General features: G+C 40.0%; 1 protein-coding gene across 1 annotated transcript in view; it reads right to left on the bottom strand.

Annotated features, from left to right (window-relative positions):
* Positions 1 to 7079: 7079 nt before the first annotated feature.
* LOC116890351 (mucin-19-like) overlaps positions 7080 to 20834 on the bottom strand; it is a 32669-nt gene continuing 18914 nt past the window's right edge. Inside the window, exons 6-14 of the mRNA XM_032891006.1 lie at positions 16062 to 16115; positions 14462 to 14491; positions 12887 to 12918; positions 12637 to 12799; positions 12224 to 12261; positions 10187 to 10297; positions 8571 to 8610; positions 7847 to 7955; positions 7080 to 7254 (exon numbers count right to left, since the gene is read on the bottom strand). Coding sequence (XP_032746897.1) covers positions 7080 to 7254; positions 7847 to 7955; positions 8571 to 8610; positions 10187 to 10297; positions 12224 to 12261; positions 12637 to 12799; positions 12887 to 12918; positions 14462 to 14491; positions 16062 to 16115 — 752 coding nt within the window. The remainder of the gene's footprint in view (positions 7255 to 7846; positions 7956 to 8570; positions 8611 to 10186; positions 10298 to 12223; positions 12262 to 12636; positions 12800 to 12886; positions 12919 to 14461; positions 14492 to 16061; positions 16116 to 20834) is intronic.

The raw sequence follows: 20834 nt of genomic DNA, 5'->3' as shown, positions 1-20834 counted from the left end.
AAAAAAAAAAAGGCTGAGTGCAGATCTCAGGAACAGGGTGGAAGCTTGGCCCTCAGAGACAAGCCACATAGACTCTATGGTGGCAATGGTGGGTAATGTCATATGGGAGGAGATTAACCTATGACTCCTTGGAATTGCCAAAATACTAAAAGGGTATCTTTTTTATCATCTTTTGAATATAGATATCAACTATCCTAAGGTACTGGGGAGGGTAGCATTAGCTATAGAATAGATGTATATGTACCTAGACAATGACAACATTGGGAAGTGTTTATGTGAGGGTGGATGAAGGAAGGTAGGGTTAAGTCAGTGCATGCTTTTGGAATGCTTTAAATATCATCCTGAACCCCACGAATGTATTAATGAGTTATCAATAATTACATGTTAATCAATTTGTTTTAAGTTGAAGAGAATAGAAGGAGAGGACAGCCAAGAATACAAGGGTAGCCAAAGAATTCATTACATGTGGCTAGAATTTGCATAGGAAATCTCTAGTACAGAGAATTTCACTGTTTGCACAAGCAGGCATTGGTGTTATATCTTGACTAATGATAAACAGAGTCAACATCGCTTAATTATTCCTTCTCTAGAGGAATAGACTCCAAGTTTGTTTCCTGGAAAGTTTGGATTCCCACATGTGGTGAAAGAAATTAGCCTTTGATAACTATAGAACAGGGGAAGGTAACTGTACAATTTCATCTATGCTATTGACCAATAATCCTAACAGCACAGTTAACATGGACAAAAAAAATAGGGATGGAGAGATGGCTCAGCCATTAAAGACTAGGTTCAGCACCAAAATTATAAAATGGACAAAGGTAATTTCAAAGACAAATTATCCCAGCCTTGTAAAACTGACCTGGTGACACAGAGCTGTAGTCCAGTCTACAGAGAAACTCCTGGGGGCAGACTACTTGCCTAGAATTTGTGAGGTTCTAGTTTTGATCCCCAGTACTGAGATCAAGAGAAGGGGAGCAAATGTGGGATACAGTGAAGGAACACGGAAAACTGAAACAATTTTCCTTTCTCACAAGGCTCCTTTAAGATGGTGCCAGGGTCCCACCAGCACAAGTGGAACTGAAATGAACTGACTTCAATGCTTCACTTTCACCTTTTCCTTTCACAAGAAACATCTCAAATGCTTCTCCGAACATTTCTGTATTACCATCTCATTGTCAACGAGTCTCTAGCCAAACACGGGCATCCTTGCTATCTGAGACAGTTACCATCTTATCCTCTCCGAGTGCCATTTTGTTGGGTCAACATCTGCAAGTGTGCAGCATGAAAACCTGTTTCTAGAGCTGCAGAACTCAGTGCTGAAGACTGGCAGAATGGCTAAGTTGAGAATGAGAGGATTCATAAAGCAATAGGCGAGTGGATGCAGATCCCTTCATTAGCTCTAGTCTATACATGAGAGAAAGATTTTGAAAAAGAAGTTAAATAACCTATTTAGAAGAGACAGTTGATTAGAAAATATTAACAAGGATAAAGAGAATCAATGTTAGTGTATGTGTTTGGGAGTAAGGGAGATCTAAAATGACAAAGCTGTTTTGGAAGATGAGGAATTCCTCACACTGTTAAACATGATCCACTTCTCAATCCCATACATGCAAATGTATATGTGTTCCAAAATATATAAATACAACCTGCTTCATCTGTACATGCGTGCATGTTTTCCAGGCTGACCATTTGATACTGGAAAACCAATCATAGTGCTGTCTTCCCTTGAGAAGACCTTTCCCCCAGATATCAACATTTCTTAATTGTCTACAGATTTGTTTCTAGGGTTAAGTCTTCATTAACTTTTCCCTCTCTACATTATTGGGTCTAGTGGTGCTCTCCTTGTTAACCTCAGGTTTAAGCAGTCCCATTAGTGAGATTTTATGGGTGCAGCTTATGACCTTACTGAGAGACACAATCTCACAGTCAACTCCTTGTTCCTCCAGCTCTTTCAATCTTTCCACACCCTCTTTGGCAATGATCAATGAGTTTTAGGTGCAGGAGTTGTGCTATAGATGTTAGCAGTTATTAGAATGTTCCACAACTCTACTTTTGGATAGGTGGAGGTTTTCTATAAAGGTTTCCATCTGTTGCAAAGAGGGATTTTTTCGGTTGGGGGGGATTATACTTATCTGTGTGTGTATGGGCAGTATATGTTATTAGGATTTACAATTATTTAGTAAAGCAGTATTTCTCCTGCAAGATCAATGCCTTCACTAGCTTTGTGGCAGTTGGCTAGGCTTCCAGTGACAGACATGTTTTCTGTCTTGTTGGGCATGTCTAAAGTCCAATTAAAGAGCTGTTGGTTGTCACTAAGATGTAAGTTCCATAACTGCCTCCTTTGTGTTATCATGCTATGTTGGCTATCATTATGGTTCATAGGCATCACAACTGGGTAGGACTGTTCTTTTGTTCCTCATTTCAAAGCTTATGTAGCACCTTCCTATACGATGAAACTTTGTTGTTTGTCTTTCACATCAGTTCCAGTTTAGGGGTCTCTGGGCCTGTGTCCAAAGTTGTCTTTAGCATCAGGAACTTATAGCTCACCCAAGAAGGGAACAAGCAAGGGCCACGGCAATGGTCTATAATGTTTTGGGAGTGTCTTGTACAGTCCTGACCAGCAAATCAAAAGAGGGACTCTCATGTCTGAAGTTGGAGACTTTGTTAGAACATATTTGGTTCTTGGAGAATACCTTGCCAGCCCAAATGAGGAAATTTCTTTTAAACTATACATGTACATTTTGTATAGTGACTTGATTGCACCATAAGTATTCTTAGGTACATAGCTAGTGGTATGATTCCCCATGACTCTTTCAGATATTTTTGCTGTTATTTTATCCTCCTTCTGTTATTTATCTTCCCCCTCCCTACACAAAAGCTTCTGTGTGTGAGAATGTGAGAATTTGCTCATCATGGGGCAACCAGATCTTGGGGTCCAGTATTTAGCATTTGAAATACATAGCAGCACCAGACCAACCCCAGCACAAAGGCTCACACCACTCTACCCTGCCTATGGAGTAGAGAATCCATAGGCTACATCTGTTGTACCTAGCCAGCTACAGGTGTTGCTGAACAAGAACACAAATGTGATAGACTGAGGCTGTATCTCTGCATCTGAAATCCAGAGGCTCTCTCTATGCGTAGGCTTGCATTTCACTTTGTCTTATTACAAGTTCCAAAGCAAAGTTCTATGCTTACTCTCCCAACCTACATTCCTTACATGCTACTTTGCTCCACATCATGCTGCCCAGAACTTGGTTAATATCACTGAAGACCATCATCATCAAGGCTGATGATGCTCTCACACCTGCCTCTTGTAGCCCTAGGATCTTCATAATCTCAGGGAAGGGCCCAGACCTGTCATGCAGCTGGCAGTAACACAGACTAAAGCTCAAATTCTCCTCCAGGCTACAGGATGACAGAGCAGATCAAGGAACCTCATCTCTGAGCCCTATTAGGAAAATAACAATGCTACCCAAGTTGGAGTGACATTAAGCTGGACTCTACCTCGGCCAAAAGGACCTACACCGTGTCAGTGTGCCTCAAGTCTACTCCGGTGATGCAGTGATGCAAGCCAGAACTCAGGCTGTCCCACCAGGATATAGGATTCCCCCTGATGCTCTGACAAAGTCCTCCATTATCTTTTATGCTCTGCCTCTTTGTAGCTAGAATCCTGCTCTCTGCTCTCTGCTGGTGTTGGAAGAATTTTGGTAGGGAAGCCCTTTGGTCACCTACTCTTGACCTTCCAGTGTCTCACTCCTTGGGGGAAACAGCTTAGAATGATGGACTAGGGCCATTTTCTGACACCATGGTTCAGCCTGGCAGGGTTGGTGTTAGATTTTAAGCTTAAGTCCTTTATTTATGAGGATTGATTGATAATATCCCTAAAGTCTTGGATATTTTAATGCCTGCTCCTCATTTAGTGGTGCTGTTTAGAGAGGCCCAGGAGGTAGACTTGTTGGGGAAGGAGGCCACTGTGGGTGAGCTTTGAGAATTTAAAACCACACTCCAGTCTATTTGTTCTTTGCTTTCTAGATGCAGAGTAAGATGTGATGTGCCAGCTACCTTCACTAGCGGCCATGCCTAATGGCTGCCACATTTCTCTGCTGAGGGAGTAATGGGTGATTACCTCTCTCGAACTGTAAACTCCAAAGAAACACTTCCTCCCATAAATTAATTTGCTTGTGCTGTTTTCACACAGTGATAGGCAAGTAATGAATATAATTTATTTTTAAAAATTTATTTATTGATTTTATGTATGAGTGTTCTTCTGCATGTATATCTGCATGCCAGAAGAGGGCATTAGATCCCATTACAGATGGTTTTGAGCCACCATGTAGTTGCTGGGGCTTGAACTCGGGACCTCTGGAAGAGCAGCTGGTGCTCTTAATCACTGAGCCATCTCTCCAGCATTTAGTACCTCTTCTCCTCCCAAAGGAAGTATGTTTTTCTCCAGGCAGTTTGATTCTGACAGTAGGTAATGTAGGCAACCCTTTATTTCCTGCTTAATACAATGATCTCTCTCTCTCTCTCTCTCTCTCTCTCTCTCTCTCTCTCTCTCAATAAAGCTGTCTTTTTGCTTATTTTCTTAGTGATGTATCTTGTGCATTAATGACTGTTTAGATGGATGTCTCTGTGGGGATAGTGACCACTGAGCAATCTTTCTCAGCCATCGTGGTCAATATTATTTCATCTACATTTTATTTGCTGCAAGGATCTAGTTTAGCATGTAAGGAATAGTCAGGCTGCGTGCAATTTTCCATGAACAGTTTTCTGTGAGCAGAGATTTTGATAAAATGATCTATTGTTGTTAGTTCTAATCCTCAATATGAACCCACAGGTATATATGTCATTGGTTTAAAGAACAAAGTATACATCATTGAATTTATTGTCTGCTCTCCTTGTTAGGTTTCACCACCAACTTTCAATAAGATTGTTTATTGCCAACGCTATGCTAGTTCCTCCCCTAGATATTAGAGTTATTAAACATAGATCCAAATTTTCCTTTAGAAAACAATTATAATTTAGAAAACTAATGGTGAACAAATAGGCCCTAGAGGCAACTGTAATTTGAGGTGAGCATAAGACTTTGATGTGCACAGATACTGATAACGAGGGGTTGGTAATGTTGGTGTAGTTAAAGGTGGAGAGAAAGACCTTAAAGTAGACAGAAATAGTTCCATGGGTGCATTAACAGAACGTAATTTTAGAATTTGAGTTTTAATGATTTACTTCTCTCATGAATCTTGTGATCTCCGAACATTAAAGCTGTGTGTTTCACACACTGAAAACTGCGTATTGTTTAAGGGAAGCAAGGGGAAGAGGACAAGATACTGTAGTGGAGGAGGGCTTCTCCTGTAGTTCATTGCTGTCATCAAAGACTGGCAAGGACAGAGTGGGCCAATGCCTGCGTCTTTCCACAATCGACCTTCAGACTTCAGGGACACAGCCCTTGAGGAGCTCTAGGGAACGATGCATATACAATCCAGGTTAAGATACCGTAGAGAAGACACTACAGTTGAGATTCTTACAAGATGACTTTATTCAAAATGCTCTTGGAAAGCAGATTCATGCAAGAAGGGAGCAGCCTGAACGGAGAAAGAAATCAAGGCACTGTATTTCTCAGTGGAGGCAGCTGCCAGCCGGGAGGCCATGGACTCCACTTGTGATTAGAGAAATGGTCCTTTGTACTGACACCCATCAATCCCTGGGTGCTACTCTTTTCCCACAAAGGGAGAACCCATCAATGAGGCAATCCCCAAAGATCATAAAAGCCAAAAATGCTCTTTGGTGTATTTTCAACATGTATGAGATAAATATGTTATTTGGGGAAGAGTGTATAGGAATACATCATAGCACTCTAATACTAATTGGACTTTAACAATGATTTAAGTTGCAATTGTCCTAGCTAGTTCCAACGACTTGCTTGCATTTATTAATTTGACTGATTTCTCATCTACTGAACTGGACGTTGGGGTAAAGTTCCTAGTTGAATAGTTTTACAAAAGTACTAAACGTTAGACCTTCAATTAGAATCATTATATATGATTCCACAGGAAGCATTGACTCTGTATTTTGCTGACTCAGGTGTTCATGAAAGAATGTTTATAACGTCTGCATCTTACCCTCAAAGGAAAAAATAGCAATCGCTTCCCTCCTCCCATTCCTCTCTCTTGTTTATTGGATTAAAATTGAGATACTAGGGAATAGAGGGGATCCTTGTGGGCCATCAAGGTAGAAGAATAAAGAGGCAAGTTGAAAATGATAGAACAAGAAAGAAAGAAGGAAGAAGAGGAAGAGGAAAAGGAAGAGGAGAATGCTACACATATTCAACCCATTCACCCCTGTGCATGAGGGAGAAATGAACTTTTATGTCTGCTGAGTTTTTTCAGGTTTCCTACAGTTTAACATTAGCAATTTATAGATAATGACCCATAACCTCTAAAAGACAGTGATGTCAAGGTGCTTGGAATAAGATAGACATTCCTTGGTGTGCATGTCTATGTTGATACAATATATTCATACCCGAGTAGAATGAAAGGAAGAATAAGATTCAGTTGTAAAAGTTGGAGTCCACAGAATGAAGCTGTTCACAAAGGCCTGGATATAGATTTAAACTGGTGTGGGAACAGCTAGAAAAATGCATGGGGAAGCAAGAGTAGAAATGATATGAAACACTTGAGACCTATTAGGAAGTCATGATGTCCCGGGAGAGTGCGATGTGGCACAGGAAGAGTGGTGGTGTAGCTGGGACAAGGACATGAAAGGAAGGGAGAGTATATTGTCATTAAGTAGTGAGGGGAGGGAGGGAATGAAGCAGAGCACTGGCTAGGAGACACTGAGAGTCATGATTGAGTGGCATTCTCTGCTATTTGCAGAATTCACACGGTGTAAACAAATCCACACCTTCCCCAAGTCCTTGTACCATTGCATTTATTTTCCAGCCAGTATCAATGACAGAGTAACAACAAAGCCTCATTGTGAGCATCGCCTTTGGAATGAGACATACTCCTACGTATCCATAATGACTATTTCTCTAGCCTTCTAAAATAAGAGTAACCGAAAAGGCAATGCAGGAATTAACTGGCAGTAGAATGTTCACATTGGTCCAGACATGAACAGGTTGTAGTGTGCCTGTATCTGTAAGGGATGGTGCTGCCATTAGAACAGTCAAGTGCAATCTCCCTGAACTCATATTCGTCCTCACGGCAGCAAGAGCAGGAATTCTCCAATTGGAAGGTCTCATAATTGTACCTAAAAGGAAGAAATTCAGTAAAAAATGCTTCAGAATATTTGCAAACATTATATATCTTGACATCAATACTTGCATTCTATGGACTTTCCTAAAGGGCTTAATTGCTTTTAGTGTGCTCTTTTTCTGGATCTTGTACCCTTTCCAACTATAAAAATTCTGATGTAGATCAGTGACAACTGCACTTGAGATGAAAATGAGATTAGAAGAAAGAGATGTAGCTGCACAGTAGGAACATTAGGGTGCAAAAATGTAAATAAAGGATTTTAAGTCAATATCAAGTTATAATTATTCTCACCAAATTAATGTATGTGTAAAATTTTATATTAAAATAACCATATAATGCCACTCTAAAATTCAACTTTAAAGTGATTTGAGTAATGCATTTCTTTGATTAGGTCCCCTTTATTGTCACAGCAGGATAAGCATCTTTAGAAAATGACCTCAGAATAACTTCACAATAACATTGCTAAAGTGATTACTTTTAGTCCTTGGAACTTAGGGGTTTATATATTTTTTCATGGTATCCTAATCAGGCAGCTTGTAAATGTCAAACTGAGTTAATGCATGATACACATCCAAAGGGAAACTCACTTGACGGTTCTTTTGCAGTCTCCTACACATCTTGCCATCTCAATCCTCTTCCTACAACCGTTGTACTTAATGGTCACATTCACAGGAGTAGTCCTGCAGTTACTCTTACCTAAAGCAGAGAACAAACCAGACAAAGAAGTGAGATTTAACATTTTGAAAATCATTAGGCATCCTTTATCTTAACCAAAGGGAAAAGGTGTATCAGCTTCTTCCCCATGCAACGGGAGGAGCCGTCTTTCTCAGCCCCCACTGTGAAGGGCACCTGGTTAGTGCTAGTATAGATATTGTTGATCGTTGCTATGCTTACATGACAGGGGATGAGAAAAAGAAGTAATGAGTAGAATAAAGAGAGAGGGTACAAGGCAGTCAAAGCAGAGAGATGAGGATAGGACACTGCTGACAAGCATTTTCTTATTGTGGATCACATAACCTTTTGTTCTAATACACAGATTAACCACACAGATTGCTGGTGTTAGGAGAGAAAAGAAGTCTGTTGTTTTTACACAGGAATAAAAAAATTCCCTTGTAAACATAGCTGGTCATTATTTTTACAATGTACTAACAATAAGTAACTGTAACGCCCTTTGCAAGCCTATCGGTTGACAGCTTACAGTATGACCTACATTTAAGTATTTTACAACTGGTAGACCTTCTATTAACCATCCACATTCTGTCTTAAAGAAACATTCATAACCACATTTTCCGTATACAGAAGTTAACTTACATTTATAGCAACACTTATTTGACTCATAGATTCTGTCTTCCTGCAGGAACAAAAGATTGAAACATTTAATGTTGAATGACATATGACATTTCTTAATATACTAAAGTAGCAATACAAAGGAAGGGGAAATGGAATGAGACAGGCCTGGTGATGTCAGCTCTAGGGCTAGGCAAGTACAGAAGGAGTTGAGCTTGGTCATAGACAACAGACTGAGTGTTTTAGACTGAGATTTTGCAATGACAGGAAGAAAAGGTAGAAAAATATGCAAATATGAGAGAAAACAAATCATTCTTCAGTTTCTTCAAAGGAAGAATTCTGTAACACAATACAGCCTCTCTTACTCAAGATCTGCATTGAAACTTTGTCTCAAATTCAAACCTTCCTAACTCTTAAGGTGAGAACCAAATAAACTATTGGGGTAGGGTATTAGAATTTTAACTATGTTCAGAAAGAAAAGTTATAACTTAATACCGAACATTAACTTAAAAACAGTACTGAATGTGTTGGCACAAGCTATAACTATATGAGGAAAATAAACCTCATTTTTAAGAAAATGTCCCAACTAGATTGGCCAGTAGGAAAGCTCATGGGAATTTTTCTTGATTAGTGATTAAAATAGGAGGGCCCAACTCACTGTAGGCAGTACCATCCCTGGGCTGGTGGGCCTGGGATGTATAAGAAAGCAGTCTAGTGAAGCCATGGGAAGAAAGCTATTAAGCAGCATCCTTCCATGGCCTCTGTACCACCTCCTGCCTCCAGATTCCTGCCTTAAGTTCCTCCTGTCCTGACTTCCCCAGTGATGGAGTGTGCCCCGAGAATGCAAGGTAAATAAGGCCATTCCTCTCCAAATTGCTTCTGATCACGATATTCACCACAGTAATAGAAACTAAAATACAGAGGCAGAGAAATGATGATTGTGGCACTATACTATAGTGTACTAGTGTGGACTATAAATAGTACAGGGACATGCCATTTTAGAGATTCTGAATTTTTATAGGAAATAATTAATCTCCCATGAGCTTTTATTTAAAAAGATGGTTTTTGGTTTTTGTTCATAAAATAGTAAGGGGGATTTGGCTCAATAGGTCAGAGTGCATCATCATCATCATCATCATCATCATCATCACTTGCTGTTGTTTTTAAGAAGTCTAAAATTTTAGTTAAAACCTAAGAAGACCAAGATTCAGTCCCTAGAGTCTACATGGTGGCTCTATAATTCACGTTCCATTTTCAGGGAATTCAACACCTTCTTCTGACCTCCGAGAGTATAAAGTGTGTACATGGTGCATATACACATTTGCAGGTAAACACATATGCAAAATTAAATACAAAAATAGCTCATTTTTTTGTACTAGCCTACTTTTAGAATAGCATTAAACTAAGTTTATGGAGCTAGAAAAATAAAAGCCTTTCTTGGTTTGAAGAATATACTCAATAAAAGCTGTCATTTCTAGAATCACATGTCTCTTGATACATGGATTTGTATAAATATTCATCAAACTAACTACAAATTTATGTGTCTCGGCTAAAGACCAACTTTCCCCAGGAAGCAGGAGAGAGAGGAGGATCTGAGTTGAGCTTGGGAGGTGACCTCACATGTTAAGACCATGACTTACTTCTGCACACCATGTTTGCTTTGGGCAATCCTGAACCACGGCCACCAAGCCTGTGGTGCTGCAGGTGTAGGACAGACATGGGTTGTTAGGGTCATCAAAGGATGAACCAATCTGCAAGTTAAGTGGGGGAAGAGAGAAAAGAAGTTATTTGCCTTGAGAGTTAATTTTACTTACCAGTTAAAAGCTGTTTAAGAAAATAAGAGAATGAATGAATGAATGAAATTCCTGATTTTAGTATCTGTGAAGCTCCACATTCCAGTGGTCAAGTAAACAGTTAAGGGAAGGTACTTGGCGTATCTTCAACTTCAGGGAGTAAATCAAAATTCTCCATTGGGAGCATAGAATGCATCGAGATTCTCAATCTTCAAAATACAGCTCACAAAAGTGACTGGTACATGTCTAAGAAAATTCTTCAAGAAAGGATGTTTTGTGGTAAACAAGAAGTTCACCAATTATTGTGCTCTATCCTTCAAGGAAAGTGGTTTACTGAATTAAGACTCACGGGCCCACAAGATAATGTCTTAGTATGTAAAAAGCACTTGGTGCAAAAATGGATGGATAACTTGAATTGGATCCTAGCAATCCATGGAAGGAAGAGAGAATCGATGTCTAAAAGATACCCATGGCCATCACACATGTGCTACGGTACGGACTCATATTCTAATAATACACAGAAATTTCAGCGAGGACTAATAGGGGCTGCAGAGACAGCCCGGTGCTTACGAGTACTCGCAGCACTTCCAGAGGTCCAGAGTGGGTTCCCAGCACCCACGTGGAGGCTCACCATCTACATATACCTCAGTTCTCGGAAGTCCAGTTCCCTCTTCTGCCCTCTTTGAAGGTATCAGGAGCTCAAGTGGTATTCCCGCATAGACACAGACAAAGTACTCACACGCATAAATAAAAATAAATAAATCTTTAAAGTAGAGCTAGGATCAATAGTCCCAAGATGGCTTACTTCTATGTTTGTCAAAGCCCTTTGGACTATTCTGTAATTAATTTCTGCCCAACATTCAAAGTATAGTCTGAAAAATAGTGTTTAATTTAGACCAGCGTCTCTCAACCTTCCTAATGCTGCAACCTTTTAACACAGTTCTTAATGTTTTGGTAACTCCCAATGATAAAGCTGTCTTCATTGCTACTTTATAAGTGTAATTTTGCTACTGCCATGAATCACAATATAAATATCTGATATGCAGAATAGCTGATATGCAACCCCTGTAAAAGGGTTGTTTTATCCCCTGAGGGTTTGCAACTCATAGGTTGAAAACCTCTGTTTGAGGGCCTTAGGCCATAAGATAAAGTCCCCAATGAACTGAAATTTTACTATTTCAACTCTACCTCATGTAAATTATTGGGATTTCCCGTTTTGACTTTACCCTTTGTGTTTTGTGGTTTCCAGAGTCACACCAAGTTTGGACTCAGAATGCCGCAAAGTTCAGTCTGAAACTTTGATCTGTGCAGTTAAAACTGCCTCACGCACGCCCTAGCATCCTTTGTCTATTTTAGTTTGAGTTTAATGTATTCAGCAACACCAGCCAAGTGTATTCGTATCAGTTTGGGAATCGCCCGACATTCTGCCGTAAATGTGAGCTCCGCGGTGCAGACCCAGCCCAATAGAGGCTAAGCCTCTTAGTGGGCGGAGCCCTTGAGATTTCTTGTTTGATTTCCGGCCGTTTGGCCATCTGATCTTTCGAGTTGTAATTACACTTGAACTCTGTTCATCGATTCGAATGCTGTGCAGTATGTCTTCTCCATCTGGCAGGACCCTGGGGAAATTCCGTTCAGAGATCGACTGCTGGCTGCTTTAATGATCTAGAGCCCCACCTCCTTCGGAAGGAGCACCTCGAGTTGCTTTTTATGTGAAGCATTTTGTGTCAATCGTGTGGACAAAGAGAAACTTATCCTTCGACTTTAGCAAAATGTTGTTGAAAAACATTTGTTTTAAACATTAGACGCTGAAAACCCCCTGGTGTGGCTTAGCCCTGCATCTATTCTTATGATTACATAAATAAAAGAGAGAGGAAAAAGCCTTACCGAATAATCAGTATTGTTAAATAAACATGTTCTTGGTTCTGAAAAACAAATATAATGTGCTCCTTTATTATTTATGAAGAAGTAATTGTAGATGAGCTCATACTTATGAACCAATTATGCTTTTCTTAAAATAGCACCGTTGACTTTGATCCTATTGCTGCTGTTAGTATCTCTTGATTTGGGTTTTTCTTTATTACAATTATAAGTTTTAAGCAGTACCAATTCAGGGGTGGGGAAATAAAAATAAATAAATAAAAAAGAAGTACAAACTCTGTTGTCTTTAATGTCATGTGTGACATATTAGCTCAAAAATATCTCTTTAATGTCACGCGTGACAATATTAGCTCAAAATAGCCCTTGAATGTCTAAATGGTCAAGCAATGTATGGATTTGGTTGTGTGACAGACACATACCACAGTGGCCAATCTCACAGCAGGAGTCATTGGATTTGAACTTGACTAATTTCTCTCCAGCTTTGCATGTGGGTGGAGAAGGACACTCTTTAGGCTTGCAATCTACGGCCTGTGCTTCCGTACAGGCACACTGATGACAATTTGATATCCATTCGTCTCCAGGCTGCAGATAGAAACCATGTTTAGAATTTCCTCCACAAAGATGCAGAAAGGAAATTTAGATTAAGACAGAACAGAATTGTGTGCTTACGGATTTCTCTTCTCCCAGTGGACCATAACACGCTGTTAACATAAAGTGATAAATGCCAGTTAATGTTCGCAAATTACGACCACTTGCTATTTATAGATAATTGTGATTGGCATCTGGATTTCAAAGGTGTATTTATAGAGATATTGTGTTCAAGGTTGGATAAATCACACCTACCTGCTTCCAGCAAAATGCTTTGTGTGTGTGTGTGTGTGTGTGTGTGTGTGTGTGTGTGTGTTCACTAACTAGAATATTATATAAACTGCTTCCTGTCTCTATAATCCAATAAGTACTAATATATTATCATTGGCAAATCCAAAGATCCACATTCCTTATATCAATCATTTGAATTCTGTGGCATAGGTGACATAACTTTCACATGCAAAAAAATTTTAATTTTTCTTTAAATTTAATGCTCAGAAAACTCTATCCATAAGAAAAGCTCTCCTTACTCCTCTTTTTTTGTCTCTAGTCTTTGGATGGGACTTTTTCGCATCAAAAAGTTGTTGACGTGCAACACTGAGGAAGGCTCTCAGACTTCTAAGGCATCTGAGACCATTGACAGACACTCATGAGCAAGGACACTGCTCTAGCCCTACAACTACAGATCTGCAAGAACCTCCATTACAAACGGATCAAACAGACTGTGTCTTCTTGCCTCGGGCACAGACTCCTCTTCTAGATTAAATTGCTCTTAGGAGCTCTGCTCATTAACTATGGTCTGTCATCCAAAGTACCTATACATCCCTCTCTCTTGCCCTCACTTCAAATATTTCATTATTCTTGGCTAATCCACCTCGACATCCTCTGTATAGCAACAGAGATTCCTTTCTGGTCCAATCAGTTCTTTACATTACAGCTACAGCAATTCTCCGAATGCCTAATTATCTAATTGTTCCTATTTTAGATGCCAGTCATCCTTTAAAATACATACCTTTTTTTTTCTGGGTCTCAAGTCTCCCATAATAAAGCTACTTCTCACTCAGCTCAGCCCTCTAATAGTCTACTTATCGCCATAAAACTTCATTCTACAACTTACATTCTCCATAGAATGTGTATTTACTTCTTATTGTGAACGTTATTGTCTGTCATATCTGAAAACTGTATTTTTAAAAATTTTCCTTTCCCACTAAATAAAGTGAAAACTATTTCTTTATTGATTAGTCACTGCAAATACATCATATTATCTTAAAAGTAGTGGAAATTCAATAAAGTTCTCAGAAGTTATTAAACTCAGGCACGCCTGCAATTTTCACCTGGAACAATATCCCAAAAGTTGTATTGTAGTTTGTTAACTGATCACCATTACAGGAGCAGTACCATTAACTACCTTTGATCAAGACAGTTAATTTTAGGAAAGAGCTAGCAGGAGAACTGACGTGCATTGCTTGGCTGCATGTTCGTGGACAAGAAAAATAACTATTATGCATTGTTTGACAAGTCAAATCAAGTTTCCTGCCCTTAGTTTATTCTGAAACATTCTGTGGTCTGTCATGTGCCAGAGTGACTTCAAATACAGAAGTCAATGTACAAGAAGAAGAGTCAATACAGTGCTACTCTGGAGTCGGGTGCACTCACCTGGGGCTGGTGGCAGCGTGCTTGGACACACTGTGAAAACAGAAAACCTGTTAGCCTCTGAAGTGTTTGGAATGGTGTCACGGTGTTGGAGTAAATGCATTTACCCTATTGATACCTATAAAGCTGAAACAATTGTCTACACAGCAAGGCTCACATAGACCACCTGTCTTCCTACTCGGTACCGTTTATGGCATTTGACATCCTACTGTTGTAAGGTGTTTCATGTAGAACTCAACATTTAACATAGAAAATAAAAATAAAGTTCCATTGAAATTTTTCTTGGGAAAGACTTCCGATGAGTTAGGCCCATGAATAAAGAAAAGGGATGGTTTCATGACATGGGGATATAATTTTAGTAACATAGTTTTGATCTTAAGAACATTTATCCTCTCTTCTACTTCTTGAAATGCATTCATTTTGTCCCATCCCTCCCAGATACTTTAAGCAGATGATGTGCATGGAACCCATTGAGTTTCTCTACTTCATGGATATGGGCTGGACATATTTACAAAATTTTAATTTCAAATTCTAATTCAAAATGGCTCAGGGTCAAATTTGTGTTGTTATCCTACCGTGCCAAAAGAAAAAATAAACTGGCCTAGGATGGATGGACTTAAAATAAACTTAAAATTTCTACATGTTTACTTAAGGCAACCCCAAAAACCATTACCAAAAATTGGTAATAAAATTGTAAAATATGTGAAAATTTGGAGGGTCAAATGGCTCTTGTCTTTGTTAAGGCAATCTAAGATATATATCTATATCTATATATCTTATTCTTATATATCTTATTATTTACAGAATATATATAATATCATTATATATAAAACCAGAATAATCTTTTAATCTCAATACTGATACCAGAGCCACTTTCTCCAGGCCATGTCATTCTCCTGATAAAACTCAGAGGGGGGTCTCATTTGGTGTAAGGGTGAAGTCACCTTTAAATAATGGAACTCAAATCTTTCATAAACTCTTCTGTATTTCCTAATCTTCATCCTTGACCCTCATACTTGCAATGCCAACATGTAGCTGATTCCTGAACTCTCTCTTTTATGTTTGGTAGGATTTCATGTTTAGTCGAAATTTGCTGTCCACCTAGCCAGTCTCAAACTCAACCCTTCCCATTCTGGAACCTTTACTCATGACTATCAACCACAGAATCACAATATTCCTGTATATTTTTGAATGATCGACAAATGAACAATAAGAATAATATCTATGCCTATAATGCCCTATGCCCCACTGAAAAGGTTGCAGCATGGCGATCACTGTCTCTTCCTGATGCTTTTGCTTTCTGTGTATGCTGTAGAACCCATCACATCTTAAGTACAGGAAATGCCAGTAGACCATGAAGTAAGTGGAGGTCTTCTCATACTAACCTGTTTTATTCTCGGTGTCTTGACTTTCTGTTGCATTTGCAGCAGTTGCTAGGGCAAAAAGGGTGACAATTCAATGTTTTACTCACACTAATAAGAGTTCAGATCACGTCCCTGTGAGTTCAATTCAGTTATGGCAGATTCACGGGCAAGGAGGACCCCATGTGGAAGAGATCAACTTCACAGGGTTCATTGGACTCCACTGGGTCTCTCCGTGTTACCTTGCTGGGATGTGCTGGGGTTGGTTGTGACTCCAGGTGGTACCGAGGTGGAATCTGCAAAGAAAATGAAATATAACTGATTCCAGTATCAGCACCCTCCATAACTTTCTTTTTGGGAATCTCAGACTGTCAGGCATGGTGGCACAGCCAGGAATCCCAGAGCTTGAAGGACTAAGATAGGACTAAAAGTCTGAGACCAGTATGTGGTACCCAGTGAGACCCTATTTAAAAACATAGAGCTCTCGGCTGCATGCTATGTCTTAAGAAGTGTCAGGTGAAAGTCTTTGTGCTCAAGGGACTTCTAAACTGTATGATAAAAGGAAGTTTCCCATTCTCCCAGGCCTCAATTCTGGCCTGTTTCCTTCCCAGAAAATCTCAATTTAGCTACTTAGGAATAAAGCCACAGAGAGCTCTGAAGGGCAATACAGCCAAGGTTCATTTGTTGGTGCTCCAGTTCCAGACTGAGAAACCATAGCAACGTTTACCCTGTCCAAAAAATAGAATGGATTTGGACAAATTCCCATTGCTTATCTTTGATAAGGGACCCTACTTATCCAGAAGGGAAAAACCCTGTTTTCTTATAAATCCTCATTCTTTTGCTATGGGTTCATGTCCTAGGCTCACCTGTATTTCCTCCTGTGCTTTGGTTGACTGATGCTTCTGTGGGGACTCCTGAGGGATTAATATAAGTCATTTTAATTTCTTGAGAATTTATCCACAAGAAAAAACCCACAACAACATGACAGTGGCTAAATTAAACATCTCTGTTCACCGGAACTGGATTCTCTAGGTCTCTGGAAACTGCAGCTGAACCTGAGGTAACACCTAGACAGCAAGACGGATAAAACACTACATAAAGAGCAGCACGTCTTTCTTAGCTCCCTAAAATTGTGTCTAAGAGAGAAGGTAACAGTCTGAAGGAAAAGGACCAAGCTTGGTTCACTTGAGATTTTGTTTTTGTTTTTTTCTTTTTTTTTCTTTTTTTCTGGAGCTGGGGACTGAACCCAGGGCCTTGCGCTTGCTAGGCAAGCGCTCTACCACTGAGCTAAATCCCCAACCCCTTGAGATTTTGTTGAAGAAAGTCAAAGCACCACAGAAGAAAAGACCATGTGTATTTTGTCAAAAGAAGCAGAAAACCCTATTTCTGTGCATTTTTCTCTCATCTGCCATTGACTACAGAGACTAGCTGCTCCCAACTGCAGTCTACTACAGACCCTGTTGAGCCACCATCCACCCTAAAGGCTGAAACAGGAGTCACTCACTAGTGGCTGTTCTAACTCCAGGGTATTTTCCAACATCTGTAAAAGTTGTAGCCTCTGAACAGAGATTGGACAGAGCTTGGAACATGAACATTTGGAACGTGTGCAGCCCTGTGACTTTACACACTTTCCCTAGGAAAGGTCGAAGCCTCTGAAGTTTGGAGACAAATTTCCCCAATTGTATTTATGACTCATGAGTGCGGGAACTCCCAGGGGTTATAGTTGTACCAGGAGTCACTCCTGTGGTGACTGAAATCACAGGAAGATGGGTCTAATCTATGATTCCCTCAAACCTAAAATTAGGATTGTGTTTAGAATAAGTATATGGGTTTCTTGAGTCATTTTTCTTGCTTCTACTGATGTGTTATTCATGATCCTTGTTATACCATTTACTCTAAATACATAAAGGGCAGCTCACACAGAGTAGTGTGTTATCATGCAGGCAATTTGTGCTCCAAGATAGAGCTAGGCAAAAATTCTCCCAAATACATCATATCAGACAATGTAAAGCAAAGGGTAAAGTCATCTAGCTGAATTTCAGCATCAGAAGTTTGGCCACTTTACAAATAAGTCATTGCCTCCCAGTGGACAAAGAAAAGCCAAGAAGTTCAGAACCATGACTGGTAGAAGTTTGCTGTGCATTTGTGGTATCCCATTACTAAACTCCTCTTGTCAAGTCATTGGTTTCCCTCCGTTGGAACCACCAGATGCAGAATATATTCATGCAAGAGCCCCCTGGTGTCTGACACAAAGTGGGAAGGGTTAATGATCAAAGTAAAGCTCCAATATCATCCTAAAATAGTGGTTCTCCAACTTCTTAATGCCACGAACTCTATGACGGTTCTGCATGTTGTGGTGACCCCCAACCATCAAATTATTTCGTTGCTACTTTATAACTGTAACTCTGCTACTGTTGCCAATCATAATGTAAATATCTAACATGTGGGTTATCTGATATGTGATCCCTGTGAAAGAGTCATTGAACCCCCAAAGAGGTCAAGGCTTACAAGTTGAGAACCACTGTCCAAAGAGAATAGCCATCATCTGATTTCTGCTCAAGGAATCTATTAATATTGTGGTAATTTTTTTATTCATCTTGGCCTTCTGTTTACCTGAAACAGAACTCTCTGAGCTTGTATTTTCTCCAGCTGATGTAGTTATTTCTGAAATGACAAATGGAAGAAAACTGACTGTGCCTTCCACTCTAGTTTACAGAGAAACACCTATGTGAGGACCCCTAAAATCTGCCTAAATTGACTCCAAGCCAAGTCACAAATGGAGACATTGATCTTCCTCAGAGCTACTAAAAGATCACTTTCCTTATTATGAAGAAACAAAATATAATTGTCATTTTTCATCACGCAGAAAGCATACACCTGGCATTCACTCCCACCTGTGTTGCCTACTGTGGCATTGGTTCCACTGACTCCTGTGGAACTTGTGGCTTCTGAAAGAAAGAGATGAAAGATGGGACATTGGAAAGGCAATGTGTGACATTGTCACCTAGGTAAAGCCGTGTACCCTCCTCTCAGAACGGTTTGCTTACCTTGGCTGGAACTTCCAGATTCCTTAGTCACACTCACAGGTGCACTGGTGGACCCTGGGATGAGAAAGCGTGAGGTCAACATAAAGTGTGTTCTGCACTGACACAACCAAGGTGTACAGCAAGAGCTTTCATTCAGGATTGTGCTCTGGGCGGCTCTGAGAGGTGCCATTCAGAATCTGTTTGGTCAACTTGGCGATTCTTCGAATAATTCTTTCATTGGTCTTTCTGTTCCTGGATTAAATAATTTTCCCATATCCCAATTATTTGATTTTTTCAATAAATATGCACTATCCCTGCTTACTCACAAGCATCATACCACATTAATCGGAGGCATTTCCTGAGGAGCCTATATTGTAATAGGTTTTCCAGGCAAACCTAACAGAATCTTCACCCTGATGGCAGGCTCTGACATCTAAAGAAATAAAAACCTTCATTTTCTTTATCCAGTAATAAACTTATATCTGTATCTTTGTAGTTTTAGAACAATCTAGATGTTTCCATAGGACATATTGCTCCTTTGGTAAATTTGCAGAAGACATCTCCTAGTATAGCCATTTTGGCGGAGTTTAGTCCTAGGAAAGAAGCTTTTGGCCAGATCAGCCACATGACTTTCAGGAAGGGCTTCCCATGGTGTTCTATTGATTGGTCATTGAGGCACAAACCTAAGAAATGCTAACGAGTTTCAATGGCACTTATTGATACCAAATATTGGACATCTGATATACTTTTGTCCTACATCCTAATAGCTTGACAAATATCAGAAACTAGAAATTTTGAAAGGTTTTAAGAAGTTCCTAGATAGTGCACCTGATGCCTGTGATTGCTTCCACTTTGGGGTCCCGCTTTCTCCCAGCGTGGTGGTGGCTTCTAAGAGGGGTGAAGTCAAGCTAGGTGACTGGAAAAGCTACAGCAGTTCCCCTGTGCTTGGGGGCAATGGAACAGGAATCACTCCCATAGAGGGAGCCACTGAAAATGTCCTGGCAGCTTATTAGCTCACCTGTGTGACTTCCGGGTCCAACCCCAGTGCTGGCCAAATAAACAAAGGACCTCAAATCATCACACTGATTGAGGTTTCTGTCCCACAGACCTGCCTAGAGAAGAACCTGAGGGTGGATCTTCCCAAGGTCCTCCTCACAGCTTCCTCATAGAGTCCTATATCTGCCCAATGACCTACATCAATGAAGTGGTCAAGATGGCAATGCTCCTGTCTGAAGCCCACCATCCTGAAATTCCATCTATGACGGGATAGAGAACAAGGTGGCTTTCTCCCAAGTGCAACTGACACTATTCTAAGTGCCTGGCCTCTTGATGCTGCCGTGATACCTATCGTGGGATAAGAAACAGAAAAAATATTTCTGACTGTGCCATGAACATGAGCCAAATCTTAATATATTGCTTAGGAAAAAAAATCATATAAGCCAGGTGTGATGGCACATGCCTGTAACACCAACGCTCTGGAGGCAGAGATCAAGACAGGCAATTTGCCAGGAGTTCTAGTACAGACTGGTTTACATAATTAGTTCTAGGCACAGTGAGATTTTGTCTCAAAAATACAAACAAAATAAACAAATAAATCCCAAAACTTTTGGATAGGATAGGACGCCTTCCAGACTTCAAATTGTTTCTTCTTTCTCTAACAGTTTAGCTGTGTGTGTGATGTCTGAGACAATTCTCATGCTAATTGTACAAAGAGCCCATCTTTTGGATGGCTGTGAGACCAGTTGCTGCTAAGAGGAATTTTGCAGAATAGGTTCAGCTAAAAAGGAAAATAGCTGAAGTACTACAATCTACTCTGCGGGAAGGCATATCTATTACCTAGCAAGCATGTTAGACAAATTGTAAAGCCCACACCTAGCTGTGGGAGCTTCCAGGCCTCACCTGCTGTGGTTGTGTTCCCATCAGAGCCACTATTATTTGTTGAAGTTGTAGCCTCTAGAGAAGAAAAGTGAAGAATGGTGAGGGTCAAGA

Source organism: Rattus rattus, chromosome 1 (genome assembly GCF_011064425.1).
Source record: "Rattus rattus isolate New Zealand chromosome 1, Rrattus_CSIRO_v1, whole genome shotgun sequence".
In the NCBI taxonomy this organism is placed as follows: domain Eukaryota; kingdom Metazoa; phylum Chordata; class Mammalia; order Rodentia; family Muridae; genus Rattus; species Rattus rattus.
This window is presented reverse-complemented; position numbering and strand designations above follow the sequence as displayed.